The 16017-nt window shown below is 44.7% G+C and overlaps 1 protein-coding gene across 1 annotated transcript in view; it reads left to right on the plus strand.

The window, feature by feature from the left end:
• The window catches only part of LOC134449564 (NIPA-like protein 2), a 39017-nt gene that overhangs the window by 11682 nt on the left and 11318 nt on the right, over window positions 1–16017 (plus strand). Inside the window, exons 2-5 of the mRNA XM_063199573.1 lie at window positions 1692–1760; window positions 2201–2372; window positions 13526–13585; window positions 15409–15530. Of these exons, the coding sequence (XP_063055643.1) occupies window positions 1692–1760; window positions 2201–2372; window positions 13526–13585; window positions 15409–15530 (423 nt within the window). The remainder of the gene's footprint in view (window positions 1–1691; window positions 1761–2200; window positions 2373–13525; window positions 13586–15408; window positions 15531–16017) is intronic.

Consider the following 16017-nt stretch of genomic DNA (forward strand, 5'->3'; position numbering starts at 1 on the left):
AAATGCTAATATAGGCATGCTAATGTGGATGTTAATGCCTCTATGTCTCTCTCTCTCTCTCTCTCTCTCTCTCTCTCTCTCTCTCTCTCTCTCTCTCTCTCTCTCTCTCTCTCTCTCTCTCTCTCTCTCTCTCTCTCTCTCCGTATCTCTCTCTCTCTACATCTCTCTCTTCCTCTGCCTCTCACGCTGTGCTGCCAAGACTAGCAGTGGCTCATGACATTCACCCATTCAGTGTCTCAATGTGTCATACTCACGTACACATACGTGTGTGTGTGCGTGCGTGCGTGCATGCGTGTGAATATTTGTGTTTGTGTAAACTCTATGTATACACACACACACACACACACACACACACACACACACACACACACACACACACACACACACACACACACACACACACACACACACACACACACACACACACACACACACACACAAGCACACACACATTCTTGCCTACAGACATAACATAAATATGTGCAAGTGTTTGTGTCAATGTTCTCTAGAAATAAAAGTTACAGTGAGACAATGGAATATGAATGTTGGGGACACTGTCAAAGCTGACAGAGTGTGGCGCGGACAGAAGACAGAACAGACAAAAAACAGAAACTGAGACTGAGTTTCTTGCTCTCTCTCCTGTCTTTCTCTCCTTTTCTGGCAAGCTGAGTGTGTGCATGCATGTGTTTGTGTGTATATGATCTACCATATACATTCTCACACATTTGTTATGTCTTCTGTGTGTGTAATGCATGTGTCAAGAACATAGACATTGGTATGTTCCTTTTACAATAAAGTCGCACACACACACACACACACACACACACACACACACACACACACACACTCTCTCTCTCTCTCTATCTCTCTCTCTCTCTCTCTCTCTCTCTCTCTCTCTCTCTCTCTCTCTCTCTCTCACACACACACACACACACACACACACACACACACACACACACACACACACACACACACACACACACACACACACACACACACACACACACACACACACACTTCACATGTAGAGCCTCCCTGGGGTGTACTAGAGGGCCTAGTGGTGGCACATCATGCGTAGCTCTTTGTCAGACCTGATGGCATGTGTCTCTCTGCCTCTCTCCCTCGGGGGCTTTCCCACACACTGACAGCCATCCGTACGACAGCACGCACAGCAACAGGCAAGGCAACAGAGGGCAGGCTATTGCTCCGAGTTACAATCTCAACCCGGATAATGAGGAAGTTGACAGAAACACAGAGATGGATGGATACGTGTGTGTGTGTGTGTGTGTGTGTGTGTGTGTGTGTGTGTGTGTGTGTGTGTGTGTGTGTGTGTGTGTGTGTGTGGTGTGTGTGGTGTGTGTGTGTGTGTGTGTGTGTGTGTGTGTGTGTGTGTGTGTGCGCGCTGTGTGTGTGTGTGTGTGTGTGTGTACATTTGTGCGTGTGTGCGTGTTGGGGCTCATAGAGATGTGTGTGTGTGTGTGTGTGTGTTTTGGGGAGCACAACGAGATGGTGGTGTGTGTGTTTGGGGGGATGTGGGGTGCACAAAGATGTGCGTGTGTGAGGATGTCATTGTCAGGGAGATTTTTGTGTAGCATCTGTCTTAAGTTGACTAATCTCACTGTTGTTCCTTGTCCTCACTCTTCTGAATCTGTTCTCATGGTCTTCTTCTCTTCTCTCCTCTTCTCTCCCAGACGTACACCCAAGGAATCATCATCGCCATATGTGGCAACTTTCTCATCAGCATCTCTTTAAATATTCAGGTATGCGTTGGCAGTGTCTGTGTTTTGATGTTCTATTCCATTTCATGTTTTGATGCCATGTCTGATTTGTGATTCCACAATCTGTTCGGGATGCTCTGCTTTTAGTGTGAAGAGATGGGCACATGTATAAATGGCAATGCATGTACTGTATGTTGTAGCTGTGTAGCGAATGGAATGGAATAGAATAACTTTCGATTTGTTAGTATAAACATGTGCAATATACACTATGTACATTGAGAATGAAAGCAACATCATGTGCTTACATATTCAGTAGGAAGACAAGATGGACAGGCAGGCAGGCAGACAGACAGACAGACAGACAGACAGACAGACAGACAGACAGACAGACAGACAGGCAGACAGGCAGGCAGGCAGGCAGGCAGGCAGGCAGGCAAACAGGCAGATCGATCGTCTCAGTCTCTCGCCTTGTGTGTCCACAGAAATACACGCATGTGCGGCAGTCCCAGCGCGGCTCCAGCAAGCCGTACTACAAGAGCTGGCTATGGTGGCTGGGCATCTCCCTCATGGGTCTGGGGGAATTGGGCAACTTCGCAGCCTACGGCTTTGCCCCGGCCTCCCTCATTGCACCCCTGGGCTGTGTCTCCGTCATAGGTAAGCATCTTCACAGAGCACAACATACAAAACAATTTCTTGTATGGTAAACCCAGATAAAGTGTAGCATGTATCACCAGTACAACGAAGTTGGATCAACTCCGGTCTCCCTAAATGGGCATGACTTTCCCCACTGAACTCCATTCATTCTCTCCTAGTGTCCTAAAGGACTGCCATTGGATGGCGATTTAGAACCTTACGTCATATTGAGTCCAGAAGAAGCTTCTTATGAACTGTCTCCTCCTTATATATTGCTTCTGAATGTTCTATGCATTATCAGACACACATACTGACCAGTCGTCTGTAAAGCCATCCAATTGGCCCCACAGCCCTCACGACATTCCAGACACCTACCTGACAACCATCTGTCAGTTAATCCAAATAGTTCCTTACCTGTATTAATCAATCATCTGTCATGCAATTAAAATCGTCCCAGACCAATGACAAATAATATACCTTTAAGTGTATCCTCATACTCCAGACATGTCCTAGCCAATCAACTGTGAGACCAGGGACTGCAGATGTAGTCCAGGAGCCCAGGGGGGTCTACCTAGTTGGGAAGGTTACCAATTTTTATGGGTACTATGATGTCTGGCATGGTCCCCAGATGGAGGAACAGCACGTCTGCCGGGTTCCCTCGGGTGGGTGTGGCAAGGAGGGGGTAAAACTGGCACCCAAAAAATGGGCTAGATCAGTTGGTGAGGTTACCACTTGGAATCTGTTGTAAATTGTTCATCATAGTCCCCTGATAGAGAAATGACCACTGCCAGACATTTTTAGTGGTGGGTTACCCCCGGCAGACGCTCCCGTATAATGATACCCCCAAAAATGAGCTAGATCAGTTGGTGAGGTTACCACTTGGAACCTGTTGTAAATTGTTTGTCATGGTCCCCTGATTGAGGAATGGCCACTGCCAGACGTTTTTGATGGTGGGCGGGGCTTGCCAGACATCGTTAACTGGGGGGTAAAAAATGGGCTAGATCAGTTGGTGAGGTTACCACTTGAAATCTCTTGTAAATTGTTCATCATAGTCCCCTGATAGAGAAATGACCACTGCCAGACATTTTCAGTGGTGGGGGACCCCCGGCCGACGCCCCCGTATGGTGACATCCCCAATATAGGCTATGTCATTCACATAAGGTTTGAACCAGACATGGTACAAAAAGACAAATGAGACCACTTTTATTTAGATAATTCCAACATGGAGAAATGATTGGAAGGGTCAATATGTTCATAGCAACATGTTTTGGGTACTTTTTTAGGACAAAATGACTTTAATTTAACAGATATCACAATTCCGGACAGGAATCAGTGTTTAGGCTTTCAAAAACAATGCAAAGACGACGTGTTTCTGACTTAAAAAGTGCATTTTGTAGGATGGTGGCCAGAATATTTCACTCATTTTTACAAAATAATGAACCAATATTTACTATTATGACCAAAGTGCAGTAAGTTTTGCAGCTAAAAATGTCCATTTCAAAATGGCAGACAATTGAGAAGTTCCCCCTTTGCATGTGTGAAAAGTGCAATTTTCCCAGCCATAATGAATACTTAGAATTTCATGGTGGTGGTTAATATTCATAAAAAGGTAATATTTTGAATGGGCAGTATGAATTCTGGGAAATGAACAACCAAATAAATTACACAATGCACCTATAAGCAATTCATGGACAAAATATGCTGACATTGAAGGCCTGTGATTTATATTAAGAAATTGCACTATGTGCACTACTGCACCACTGTATGTTAACAGCTATTTGACATTTCAGTTCTGAATATTTAGATAATATTCAGGTAAATTGGGCCACTTTTTTGCATATAAGCGAATGGCCCAAAGTGGCCCAATTTACCCGAATTCCCCAACATAGACGACAGGACTGACATTAACTGACAGACATTAAAGTGCAAGACAGGACCAGTAACAGTATTCAAGTATTGAGAAATAATAAAGTGATGAACAAATAAATAGAGCTATGTCAATGTGGGGGCGTAGCAATGGTGTGTTGCATGTTACAGGGCCCAGGCAGTTATTGTGAGATACTGCAGGTAAAGGTGCAGTCACATTGTGTGTGTGTGTGTGTGTGTGTGTGTGTGTGTGTGTGTGTGTGTGTGTGTGTGTGTGTGTGTGTGTGTGTGTGTGTGTGTGTGTGTGTGTGTGTGTGTGTGTGTGTGTGTGTGTGTGTGTGTGTGTGTGTGTGTGTGTGTGTGTGTGTGTTTTGCAGGGCCCAATCAGTTCTTGTGAGGTATGCAGGTAAAGCTGCAGTCACATAGTACAGTTCCATAGGTATAGCTGTGTATGTAGGCCTATCTGTGCAAACAAATAATATATCCTTAAGTACACAACAAAATTAATGTCAAACTACAGCAGCCATAGATACATATTATAATAAAATAATACAAATAATACAAATAATAAAAGTAGTAAATATATCTTGGAGAACAGAGTGGGTTTCGTGCACATAGCAAACAGTGCAAAGACTTGATGCAGTTGTTTTAGGGGGGTGATCTGTGTTCTGGGTCAATCCCATTTCTACACTGCTGTTGTATCCCGCTGCTGGATTGTAAACTCTCCTACAGTATGGCCTCCTCCATGTCCCTTGGTGTACTGGCATGTCTCCTGGCATCCCATCCATGCTGTGGACTCTGGTAGGGGACCCAGCAAACTTACTTGCCACAGAGCACATTATGGGCCAACTTGAATGAGTGGCACTAGCTGAACAAATGTTCATGATGGATGGGAGATGAATTTGCCCACTCAACTTTACCCAGGAAGCAGTGGCATTGGTGGTCTTAATCAATGATGAAGGGTTGTTCCAGCAGATGTCCTCCCTAGGAATTTTGTGTAATTCACTCTCTATACACCAGTAACAAAGTCAGTGATGGGTGCTGTGTGGATGGTCAGTGACCCAGCTTGCACATTCTGTACATGAAATATACTATTATGGTGTTGAATGCTGAATTGAAGTATATGCCCAGCATCCTCACATATCAAAGCATTCTCTCATATTACTCATTTTGTCCAGGTAAGGGCTGGGTGGATGGCAGAAATCGCCTCCTCTGTGGAACATTTGACTGAGAGTATACAATATCAACAAGAAGAGGCCCTGGGTGGGTGGATGAATTTGTTATTGGATTGGATGTCTGACACACACGCACACGCCAATGGAACTGCACATGTGCATGCTATACCTCACAGCAACAATGCAACACACCCTGCTGCTGTGTATGCCTATGTTAAGTATTTTGATTCTAAATCTTCAGAGCTGCTGGAAAGTGGGAATTTCAAATTGCTGTTAACATACAATGGTGCAGTAGTGCATGTACTGTAGTAGTGCAATTTCTTAGTACCATTCACAAGCCTTCAAAATCAGCGCAATTTGTCCACGAATTGCTTTAAGGTGCTCTGTGGAATATTTAAGTATGTAAGTATTCATTATAGGAAAATTGCAATTTCCATACATGAAAAGGGGGATCTTCTCCATTGTCTGCAATTTTGAAAGAGACATTTTTAGCTGCAAAAGTTACTGTACTTTGGTCATAACAGTAAATATTGATTTATTATTTTGTACATTTTAATTAAATATGCTGGCCACCATTCTTTTAAATCAGAAACATGTCATGTTTGCATTGATTTTGAAAGCCTGCCCACTGGTTCCTATCCGGATTTAAATTGAAGTCATTTTTGTCCTAAAAAGTACCCAAAACATGTTTCTATGAACATATTGACCCTTCCAATCATTTCCCCATGTGTTCGAATTATCTAAAAAAGTGGTCTCATTTGTCTTTTTGTGTACCATGTCTGGTTCAAACCTTATGTGAATGTCTTTGCCTATATTTGGGGGTGTCATCATACGGGGGCGTCTGCCGGGGGTACCCCACCACTGAAAATGTCTGGCAGTGGTCATTTCTCTATCAGGGGACTATGATGAACAATTTACAAGAGATTTCAAGTGGTAACCTCACCAACTGATCTAGCCCATTTTTTACCCCCCAGTTAACGATGTCTGGCAAGCCCCGCCCACCATCAAAAACGTCTGGCAGTGGCCATTCCTCAATCAGGGGGCCATGACAAACAATTTACAACAGGTTTCAAGTGGTAACCTCACCAACTGATCTAGCCCATTTTTTGGGGTATCATCATACGGGGGCGTCTGCCGGGGGTAACCCACCACTAAAAATGTCTGGCAGTGGTCATTTCTCTATCAGGGGACTATGATGAACAATTTACAACAGCTTCCAAGTGGTAACCTCACCAACTGATCTAGCCCATTTTTTGGGTGCCAGTTTTACCCCCTCCTTGCCACACCCACCCGAGGGAACTCGGCAGACGTGCTGTTCCTCTATCTGGGGACCATGCCAGACATCATAGTACCCATAAAAATTGGTAACCTTCCCAACTAGGTAGACCCCCCTGGGCTCCTAAATGAGCTGTGCTAGCTATAATCTGGCACAAGCCATCTATTTTACATTTGTAAAGAATGACTATCGTGCATGGTACCTGTTAAACTTAGCTAAATAAACTAAACTAGATCAGTCTGTTAAGGCCAAATGCGCAGTCGCCATATTTGTCCTGGCTTCCTCCCACCCACATTAGCCCACAGCAGGTGCTCTGCACAGGTTCAATGATCACAGGTTAAAGAGTAAAAGGAGTTTCAATTCACACAGCTCTGTATAATCGACCACAGGCCATTCAGAGATGGGGAAGTCAAAAGTGGTTGACAAAGGGGCCCGTTTTCCCGAGCTCAGGGAGAAGAGGGCCCAGAATTAGGTCCTCATTACATTGTATGTATTGCGGGGGACTTTCAAATAACTTTGTCTCGGGCCCGGCCAAAGTTGTCGGCGGTCCTGCATCCACATACCAGATCCGCATGGTGCGACTGCTGCTGCTGAGTCACCTGTGTTAATGGGTGTCATTATCCAGGCCTCAGCTGTTGCTGCTGGTGCCTCTGGCAGACTGCCATTCATCTCCACAGCAGAAGCGATTGAGCTCGTCGATAAACGTCTGCACCGCACACGGCACATAACACACAACACACAGATGTGCTTTCGATCAGAAGTCATCAAGGCCGAGGCCATTAGCGCATCAGCCAAGTTGTCAACCAAGCTGTTTATGCCGATGGCTAATTAATCTAATGACGCGATAAAGCCGGGAGAGTTTAGCCTGCTAGGCTAATGTTTAATGTTCGAGTCGCTAACTTTCAACGCTGTTAGCATATGCTGCGCTCTCTTTACCGGAATTTGGGTTGGGACATAGACACAGCAACTGGAGTCGAACGTATGGCCTAGTCTTACAGCTGAGTATTTGGCAAATTATGTTTACTCAAACATTCATCATCATGAGACATTTTTAAATATTTTATGTCAGAGCTCAGTGAAATTGTTAAAGACATAGCAAGCCATTGCTTACATTAGCCATGTTGAAATATCCTGGCTGGCCCTTCTTCTCTTAAGCTTTGCTATGAGAGACGAAGGTTTATAGTGTGGATGACTGACACACGGCTGACTGTGACGGACATGTTTTTCTGCTGTCACCAAACATCAAGTCACTATTCCAAAATGAACAATGCAACAGCGATAGTGCTGTCTCTGCCACACACAGACTCTCTCTCTCTCTCTCTCTCTCTCTCTCTCTCTCTCTCTCTCACTCACACACTCACACACACACACACACACACACACACACACACACACACACACACACACACACACACACACACACACACACACACACACACACACACACACACACACACACACACACACACACACACACACACACCTAGACCCTTCATGCCGAGATGACCAAACCCCTGGAGCCACATAAGTATTGTTCCTTTACTGGTGAAATAACTCAGCAAGTATACAGCAGTGCCATTATGATATTGGCACTACCTGCTGTCTTCTATCCCTGCTGGGCTATTCCGGGAGGAGTTATTCATCACACATACAGTACACACACTCCCACACACTCACTCACTCTTCTTCTCTTTCTTTCTCTCTCTCTCTCTCTCTCTCTGTCTCTCTCTCTCAAACGCACACACACATGCATACGTACACACACACGCACACGCGCACACACGCACACACACACGCACGCACACACACGCATACACACACACACACACACACACACAAACCCTCATACAAACAAACCCACACCCTCCAGAGTATTTGTGTGTGTGTGCGTGTGTGCGTGTGTGTGTGTGTGTGTGTGTGTGTGTGTGTGTGTGTGTGTGTGTGTGTGTGTGTGTGTGCGCGCACACGTGTGTGTGTGTGTGTTTGTCTGTGTGTGTGCGTGTCTGTGTTTGAGATCTTTCGTTTCCCGGTGCTGAGCACGTGACTTGACAGTGGTGCGCAATGAGCATTGTCACGGCATGACGTAATTCCATGTACGTAGGCGAAGAAAACAGACGAGAAGACTTCAGGCACATTTTCTAGCTTGATGGCAGAAGGGCACGACGCTCAGCTCAAGACAAAGGATGGCACAGATGAGAAATGCCATTCACACAACACAGGCCAGGCAATGGACTTAGTTTGTTGTCATGGGAGTAAGTGAGTGACCTCAACTCTGTCAATAAGAGATGACGTGCATCCACTCAAGCTGTGTGTGTGTCTGTGTGTGTGTGTGTGTGTGTGTGTGTGTGTGTGTGTGTGTGTGTGTGTGTGTGTGTGTGTGTGTGTGTATGTGTGTGTGTGTGTGTGTGTGTGTGTGTGTGTGTGTGTGTGTGTGTGTGTGTGTGTGTGTGTCTGTGTGTGTGTCTGTGTCTCTCTCTGTGTCTGTGTGTCTGTGCGTGTGTGTGCTTCTACAGTGTCCGCGTCCTCAGCTGAACTCTTAGTCATGTGTCCTTGCACTGACTTCAACCTTAACTCAACCGTCTGTGTGTGTGTGCATACGTGTTTATCTACATTCTCCTCAGTTGGCCCCTCACTCATGTGTGGTTGCACCCAACTGATGCCTCTGCATCAGCTGATCTACAGTAGTATTAGTATTACCAGTAGTAGAGACGGTAAAAAGAAAGAACCTAGAGAGTCTTTGGTAATAGTTGGAAGTCTTACTTGTCAGTTGAAAGTAAAGTGTGCAACTTGTGAGAGCTGTCTCAACAGTCAATAGCTGTGCAGAAACAGTAGGAAAGGCTAGTTATGTAGTAAGAGTTCTGTATGACCCTGCCATGGCTTAACGGTAGGACACTGCGTTACTATGCCGGCGACCCGGGTTCGATTCCAGACCGGGTCATTTGCAGATTCCTTCGCCGCCTCTCTCTCCACTCATTTCCTGTCTCTCCTCAGAGAGCCCTGAAAATACTTAAAAAAAAGAGAGTTCTTTTATGCACGATGATGTGCAAATAACTCAAATAGATGATGCAACAGATAAATAGACAATTCAACTCAGGGAAAGATATGACTGCATAAGTCTGTGAGAAACGGCCTGCTCTTTGACGACTTGCTCTTTGTGCAGGACGGAACACGGTCTGGTATTCTGGTACTCTGGTATTCCTTATTTGTTCAGCCGCGCATTAAGACAAAAGTTTCAACGTATGCGTAACAACTCAACAAACAAAAACAGAAGCCATCCATGCTGTGCTAGATTTTTACTTTTTATTTTGATTCCTTGTCCTGCTCTGCTTGCACCAGAGTGTCAACACCAGAAGTGCGGAGTAGCCTACATTTTCCCTTGTTCTCTAACGATAATATAGTCAATGGAGCAAACTCCAGGTAGGTTGCAATACAAATGAGCAAACAGAATTATGGATGAGTGAGCTCGGATGAGTGCTCTTAGCTCACATACAGTATATGCTGTGTTATCGTTCATACTGCTCGATGTCCCCGAGCTTGCCACCTAACCCTCCTGCCGCACCGCTGACCCCTGCTACTAACCTCATTTTAGCACTAAATCTCTGTCGTAGAGTGTGTGGTGTTGCCATGGTTACGTACGGCTCCGAAAACTCTTCTTTTGTTCAAGAGTGGGATGAACAAATGAGGAGCATCACTGTTCTGTGTCTATGTGAACAATGAGGTTTTTTATTTTTTATAATGAATGACGTTAGTTGTGTGCCATTGCATAACCACTTTTCGAAACATGCAAACTTGTGGAGCAATGCTGTCTCTCTATCTCTCTCTCTCTCTCTCTCTCCCTCCTTCCCTCCCTCTCCCTCCCTCCCTCTCTCTCTCTCTCTCTCTCTCTCTCTCTCTCTCTCTCTCTAGCTATCTATCTGTCTGTTGGACTTCAACGTACAGTGTTTCAAAAGCTCCACTGCTATTTTATTTTAAAAGTCCGTTTGTGAACTCATTGCTCAACTGATCATGGGTGCTGCAGCTCCTTACTGTCTGTTGGAAGTGCTGAGGTGATACACCTGCCACTCGCTCACTCACTCATCCAGTCCCTCACTCACTCACTCACTCACTCACTCACTCACTCACTCACTCACTCACTCACTCACTCACTCACTCACTCACTCACTCACTCACTCACTAAATCACTAAATCACTCACTCACTCACTCACTCACTCACTCACTCACTCACTCACTCACTCACTCACTCACTCACTCACTCACTCACTCACTCACTCACTCACTCACTCACTCACTCACTCACTCACTCACTCACTCACTCACTCACTCACTCACTCACTCACTCACTCACCCACCCAACCACCAATCTCGAGTGAATAGTATGTCCTGTGAGTGCTATGTTCATAAATGGACACTGGAGAAAACGCGCTGCAATCCAATACGCCCGTTTCAAATGTTTAAGCAATCCATAAATGTATCATTGAAGATTGATTTTCATTGAAAAACAAAGCTACTATCAGCCATATAGGGCCTACTGTTTCTGCAATATCAAAACTGTGAAGACCTAAACTGGTGGCGGCAAGACTAATGCTTTCTTTCACTGCAGCCAAATGCACTGTACTGAATTTGGTTTTTGCCATGGTTGTTTTCTGTGGGCAGAATATTTAGGCAGTAGCAGTGGAGATGGTGTTAGAGAGATGGAGGGAGAAAAAAATACTCTTGTTTATCTCGAAGGAATTAAGGCTGCGTTGTTTGTTGATGTGATATGAAATTTGTTTCCCCGTTATTTCAGTCAAGTCCCATCATTTCCCATGCAGCCACTAATCTCACATAATGTGAACATGATTGCTTTTCTTTTTCAAGTTTCATTATTTTCGTGTCTTTCTGTAAGATAACAAGATTTCATATGGACCTAGTGATTGCGTTCAGAGCACTAATGTCTCATTTTTGACACTTAAGACTGCAGCTTTGGGGGCTGTGAGGTTTGTTTGATTGCTTGATATTTTACCAAACGATCGTCAATTCAACTCTTCAGTGCACACAGATGGATAGGCCTACTCAAATCGCTGCATGTCTGTGCCATTCAGGATGTTTTTTATAAGTATTTATTGAATTTAAATAATAATAATAAAAAAAAACACGTGTTTATTTTGCATAATACTTTTTTCCGATTCTTCTCTGAGCCCGCCTCTGACACATGTCAAGTCAGAAAGCCTTATCCCCTATGACAGAGAAAAATGGTCCCGTTCTCAGTGTTTAACTGCAAAACAGATCCTGGCCCTGGGGTGGTGGGTGGGCCCGTTGCCAAGTGCAGTAGTGTGTGGTGGTGGTTGGCTGAAATCGAAACAGTCACCTTCTGAACCACAATTTTCCCATTAGGGGAAAGCAGCAGCAGCAACAGCAGCATCTAATACACTTCAGCAGCCTGGGCTGGACTGGCCATCTGGCATAGTAGGCATTTCCCAGTGGGCCCTGCGCAGGAGGTCAGGATTTGGCTGATTAGCTTCGCCGATTAGCAAGGCACTTCCTCGTCGCAATTTTCACAAATTTGCTCATTTCCGACGCCACTTCGCTCAAAGAAGGTGGATGATGATTGGTGGGTGCGTGTAGCCTGGGAACTCCCATACTGCCTTTAGTTCTACACAATCGTTTCGATCTGAAAGACAGTATGGCGAGGATGACTCATAACGTACAAGATCATGGGATCTGTGTCATAATGGCCAAGCATTCCGACCTTAACAGTTTCTCTGCCCAATCAGAGAGCAGGGCAGTGTGTCATAATAGCCAAGTATTCCGGACCCATATGGAATTTACAATAGGCAACTCCCCAGACCTAATCTCACTTGTGATTAGGTCTGGTGTTAACCAGGCAAGGGTGCGTGAGTTTAGTGTTGGGCACACATACCTACGTATACAGATGTGTGGTTGGGCACCTTATAATAACTCCATGCATCCAATTCCCGTCTTCCATATATCTTTCTGGTCGACCGTAAGTCAGTCAGTAACGTGGCACGTAATTGGCTGAGTAAAGCCAATTTGAAGCTGAACAATTTGTTCAATTTCGGCTGAATTCACTAGCCTAGCATTTCCCATTGAAATGACTGGAGGCGGAACTTATTCACTCTCTCCAGTTCTTTTACTACCTCCATGGCCCTGCGCCCTCGTGGGCCCCTATTTTCAGCAATGTAAAAATAAATAAATAAATAAATAAATGATGTATTTTTTTTACATTTCTGAAAATAGGGGCCCAAAGGGTGCGGGGCCCACCGGTGAGTCAGTTCTGCGCTGCTAATTATGAGGGGGCCCCTTTAAGCTAGAAGTGCCCGGGCCCGATTTCTCCCTCAGGCCAGCCCTGTCAGCAGCCCACCAAGTGGGTGCAGCAGCAGGTACAGTATTACTACACTTCAGCCGGCCACCAAGTGGGTGCAGCAGCAGGTACAGTATTACTACACTTCAGCAGCCCACCAAGTGGGTGCAGCAGGTACAGTATTACTACACTTCAGCAGCCCACCAAGTGGGTGTAGCAGGTACAGTATTACTACACTTCAGCAGCCCACCAAGTGGGTGTAGCAGGTACAGTATTACTACACTTCAGCAGCCCGCCAAGTGCCAAGGGCCAGCAGGTATTACATGGGACCTGCTGTGTGGAATGGCTTTGTTGGTGGCAGCAGTGATGGTGGTGGTTGTCTTGTTATCAGACCTTATTTCAGTGAAGTGTGTGCCTCATCTCGGCCTCTTCTCTTTTCTTTTCTTCTCTTCTCTCTCTCTCTCTCTCTCTCTCTCTCTCTCTCTCTCTCTCTCTCTCTCTCTCTCTCTCTCTCTCTCTCTCTCTCTCTCTGTCTCTCTATCACCTGTAATGTAGCCAGTGCCATTATCTCTGTGGTCTTCCTGAAGGAGTCACTTCGGGCCTCTGACCTACTCGGTAAGTCCATGTTATAGCCACCCATCCAGTCTCACTCACTCACTCACACACACACACTTTTTGTCCCTCTCTCTGTCTTCCTCTCTCTCTCTCTTACTCTCCTGCATCCTGTCAGCTTATCTATTTCGCTCTCATACGCACACAGACTCTCACTCACTCACTCACACACTCTCTCTCACTCTCTCTCTCTCTCTCTCTCTCTCTCTCTCTCTCTCTCAGGCTCACACACACACACACACACACGCATACGCACACACACACATACACGCGCACGCACGCACGCACGCACGCACGCACGCACGCACGCACGCACGCACGCACGCACACACACACACACAGACCCCATATCTTCCCGTGTTCATCACCTCAATCAGACCTCTCTCAAAAGTCATTTCACATCTCAAAAGCCTGGAAATTGTTTTGTGACTCGCTGGTGTGCTATCGCTATAATTAAGGTCTGAAGGCTGTTCTGAAATAATACCACTTGATGGATCCCATTTGTTTAGCGATTATTAATGCCTGTCATGAAATAATGACTTTCATTAACCTGCCTGACTGCACATTTCCTGGGCAAACATTGATATTTGAAATTATATTTTTCCCCACATGTTAATGATCAGTCTTTACTTATTGAAGAGTGAATGGGGAGGATCTCATCCAGGGAGGATCCTCATAAATATTTAATATCTGTATTGTACATATACAGTATGTATACATTACGGATATTTTATGTCTTCCTTATCATTTTTGAGTCCTCAAAACTGACAGGTAGGACACAATGTATCCAAAACAGTCATAACCCTCCCTTGACGCTTTGACAGTACACAATTTGACAAGGCCCCCATGGCCTTGCTTTTGAACTCGATTATGCAAGAATCTATTTAATGGAAATCAAGATCACAGAAGTCTTGTCATTGTCCTTCAGTACTTCAGTGGCGTCTGGTGAAACAACATGCCCTTTTAGCTTTTTTAATCTACCTTAAAGGAGAAGTCCACTTTTTTGAACATTAAGGCCATTTTCTGAGTGGTCTGCAATGTTTTAGAGTCCCCCTCGCCGTTTATTTCATATTTGCTGCAGTCTCTGTCATTTCGCTGATTTGGATTTGATCTCAACCAGCTTTAGAATGGCCGTCCATGGGCACCTGCTACTCTATTCTTAAAATCACCTTAAACATTTGTTTTCGAAAGTCTAGAGCTCATAAAGTGGTTAGGGGTGTTCACTAGCAGTCCCTAACAAGTTTCAAGGCGAAATATGGCTTCTGTCATTTTTTATTTGCCATTTTGTGAAAGAAAGTGAAAGTGAAAGTGAAACTTAATTTACAAATTGCTACATAAAACACACAAGATGCCATATTTCACTACAAAAATTGTTAAGGAACACCAGTGAATACTGCTGAACACTTGGTGAGTTGCATATTCTTGAAAACAAATGTTAAAGGTGATTTTAAGAACAGAGTTGCAGGTGCCCATAGACGGCCATTCTAAAGCTGGTTGAGATCAAATCCAAATCAGCCAAATAACAGAGACTGCAGCAAACATGCATTAAACGGTGAGGGGGACTCTAAAACACTGCAGACCACTCAGAAAATGGCCTTAATGTTCAAAAAAGTGGACTTCTCCTTTAATATTGGTTGTTATTTTAAATTATGGAATATTTATTGGATTTCTTCAAAATAATTTAAAAAATATTTTTTCTCTTTTTTTACTAATTGTTGTTTTGATGTCTTTGTTTATGCACTTACGTAGAGCTACATGTTATGTATGATATTCTGCTATATAAATGAAATTGTTGTTGTTAATAATAATCATTTTGCCTCCTCCAGGAGGAGCTCTGGCGATAACGGGGACCTACCTGCTGGTGACCTTTGCCCCACACTTTGCTCCTCACGTCACGGCCAATATGGTGGAGAGGAGCCTGATGAGCTGGGAGTTCCTCACCTACATTGTGAGTATGCCGTGCTGCTGTGCACCCAGTCTATTGCATAATTCATCCATCATCCTCAATTCCTCATGTCAAAGGACTGAGAGAGCAACTAGGAGAGGAATATTGATATGGGACCCTATAGTCTCAGGATTGTCTTTTCTGGGTCCAATTTATACCTTCCTCAGGACTCAACCCACCAGACCTCTTCACGTGGCCCTCATTTATTGCTATTTATTTTCATGTGTTTACAGTTTGTGATTTCCTGTCTTTCTATATCTGTGTACACTAGTAGTTACTGCCTTTGTAGGGTAAACATCTCCAACAGCGTTGAGGTCACAAACCCAAGATGTTCCTGTATTGTGCCAGAGGAAGATAGCCACACTCATGCGTATCTCACTGGGTGCGTTCCATCTCACTCGAACACGTTCCTGTTTTTGCCATACTATTTGTATGCCCGGTGTTGCTCTCTTCCCCCACTTTCGAGCTGAATTGAGCAGCTCACAGTCGC

Source organism: Engraulis encrasicolus, chromosome 5 (genome assembly GCF_034702125.1).
Source record: "Engraulis encrasicolus isolate BLACKSEA-1 chromosome 5, IST_EnEncr_1.0, whole genome shotgun sequence".
NCBI lineage: Eukaryota > Metazoa > Chordata > Actinopteri > Clupeiformes > Engraulidae > Engraulis > Engraulis encrasicolus.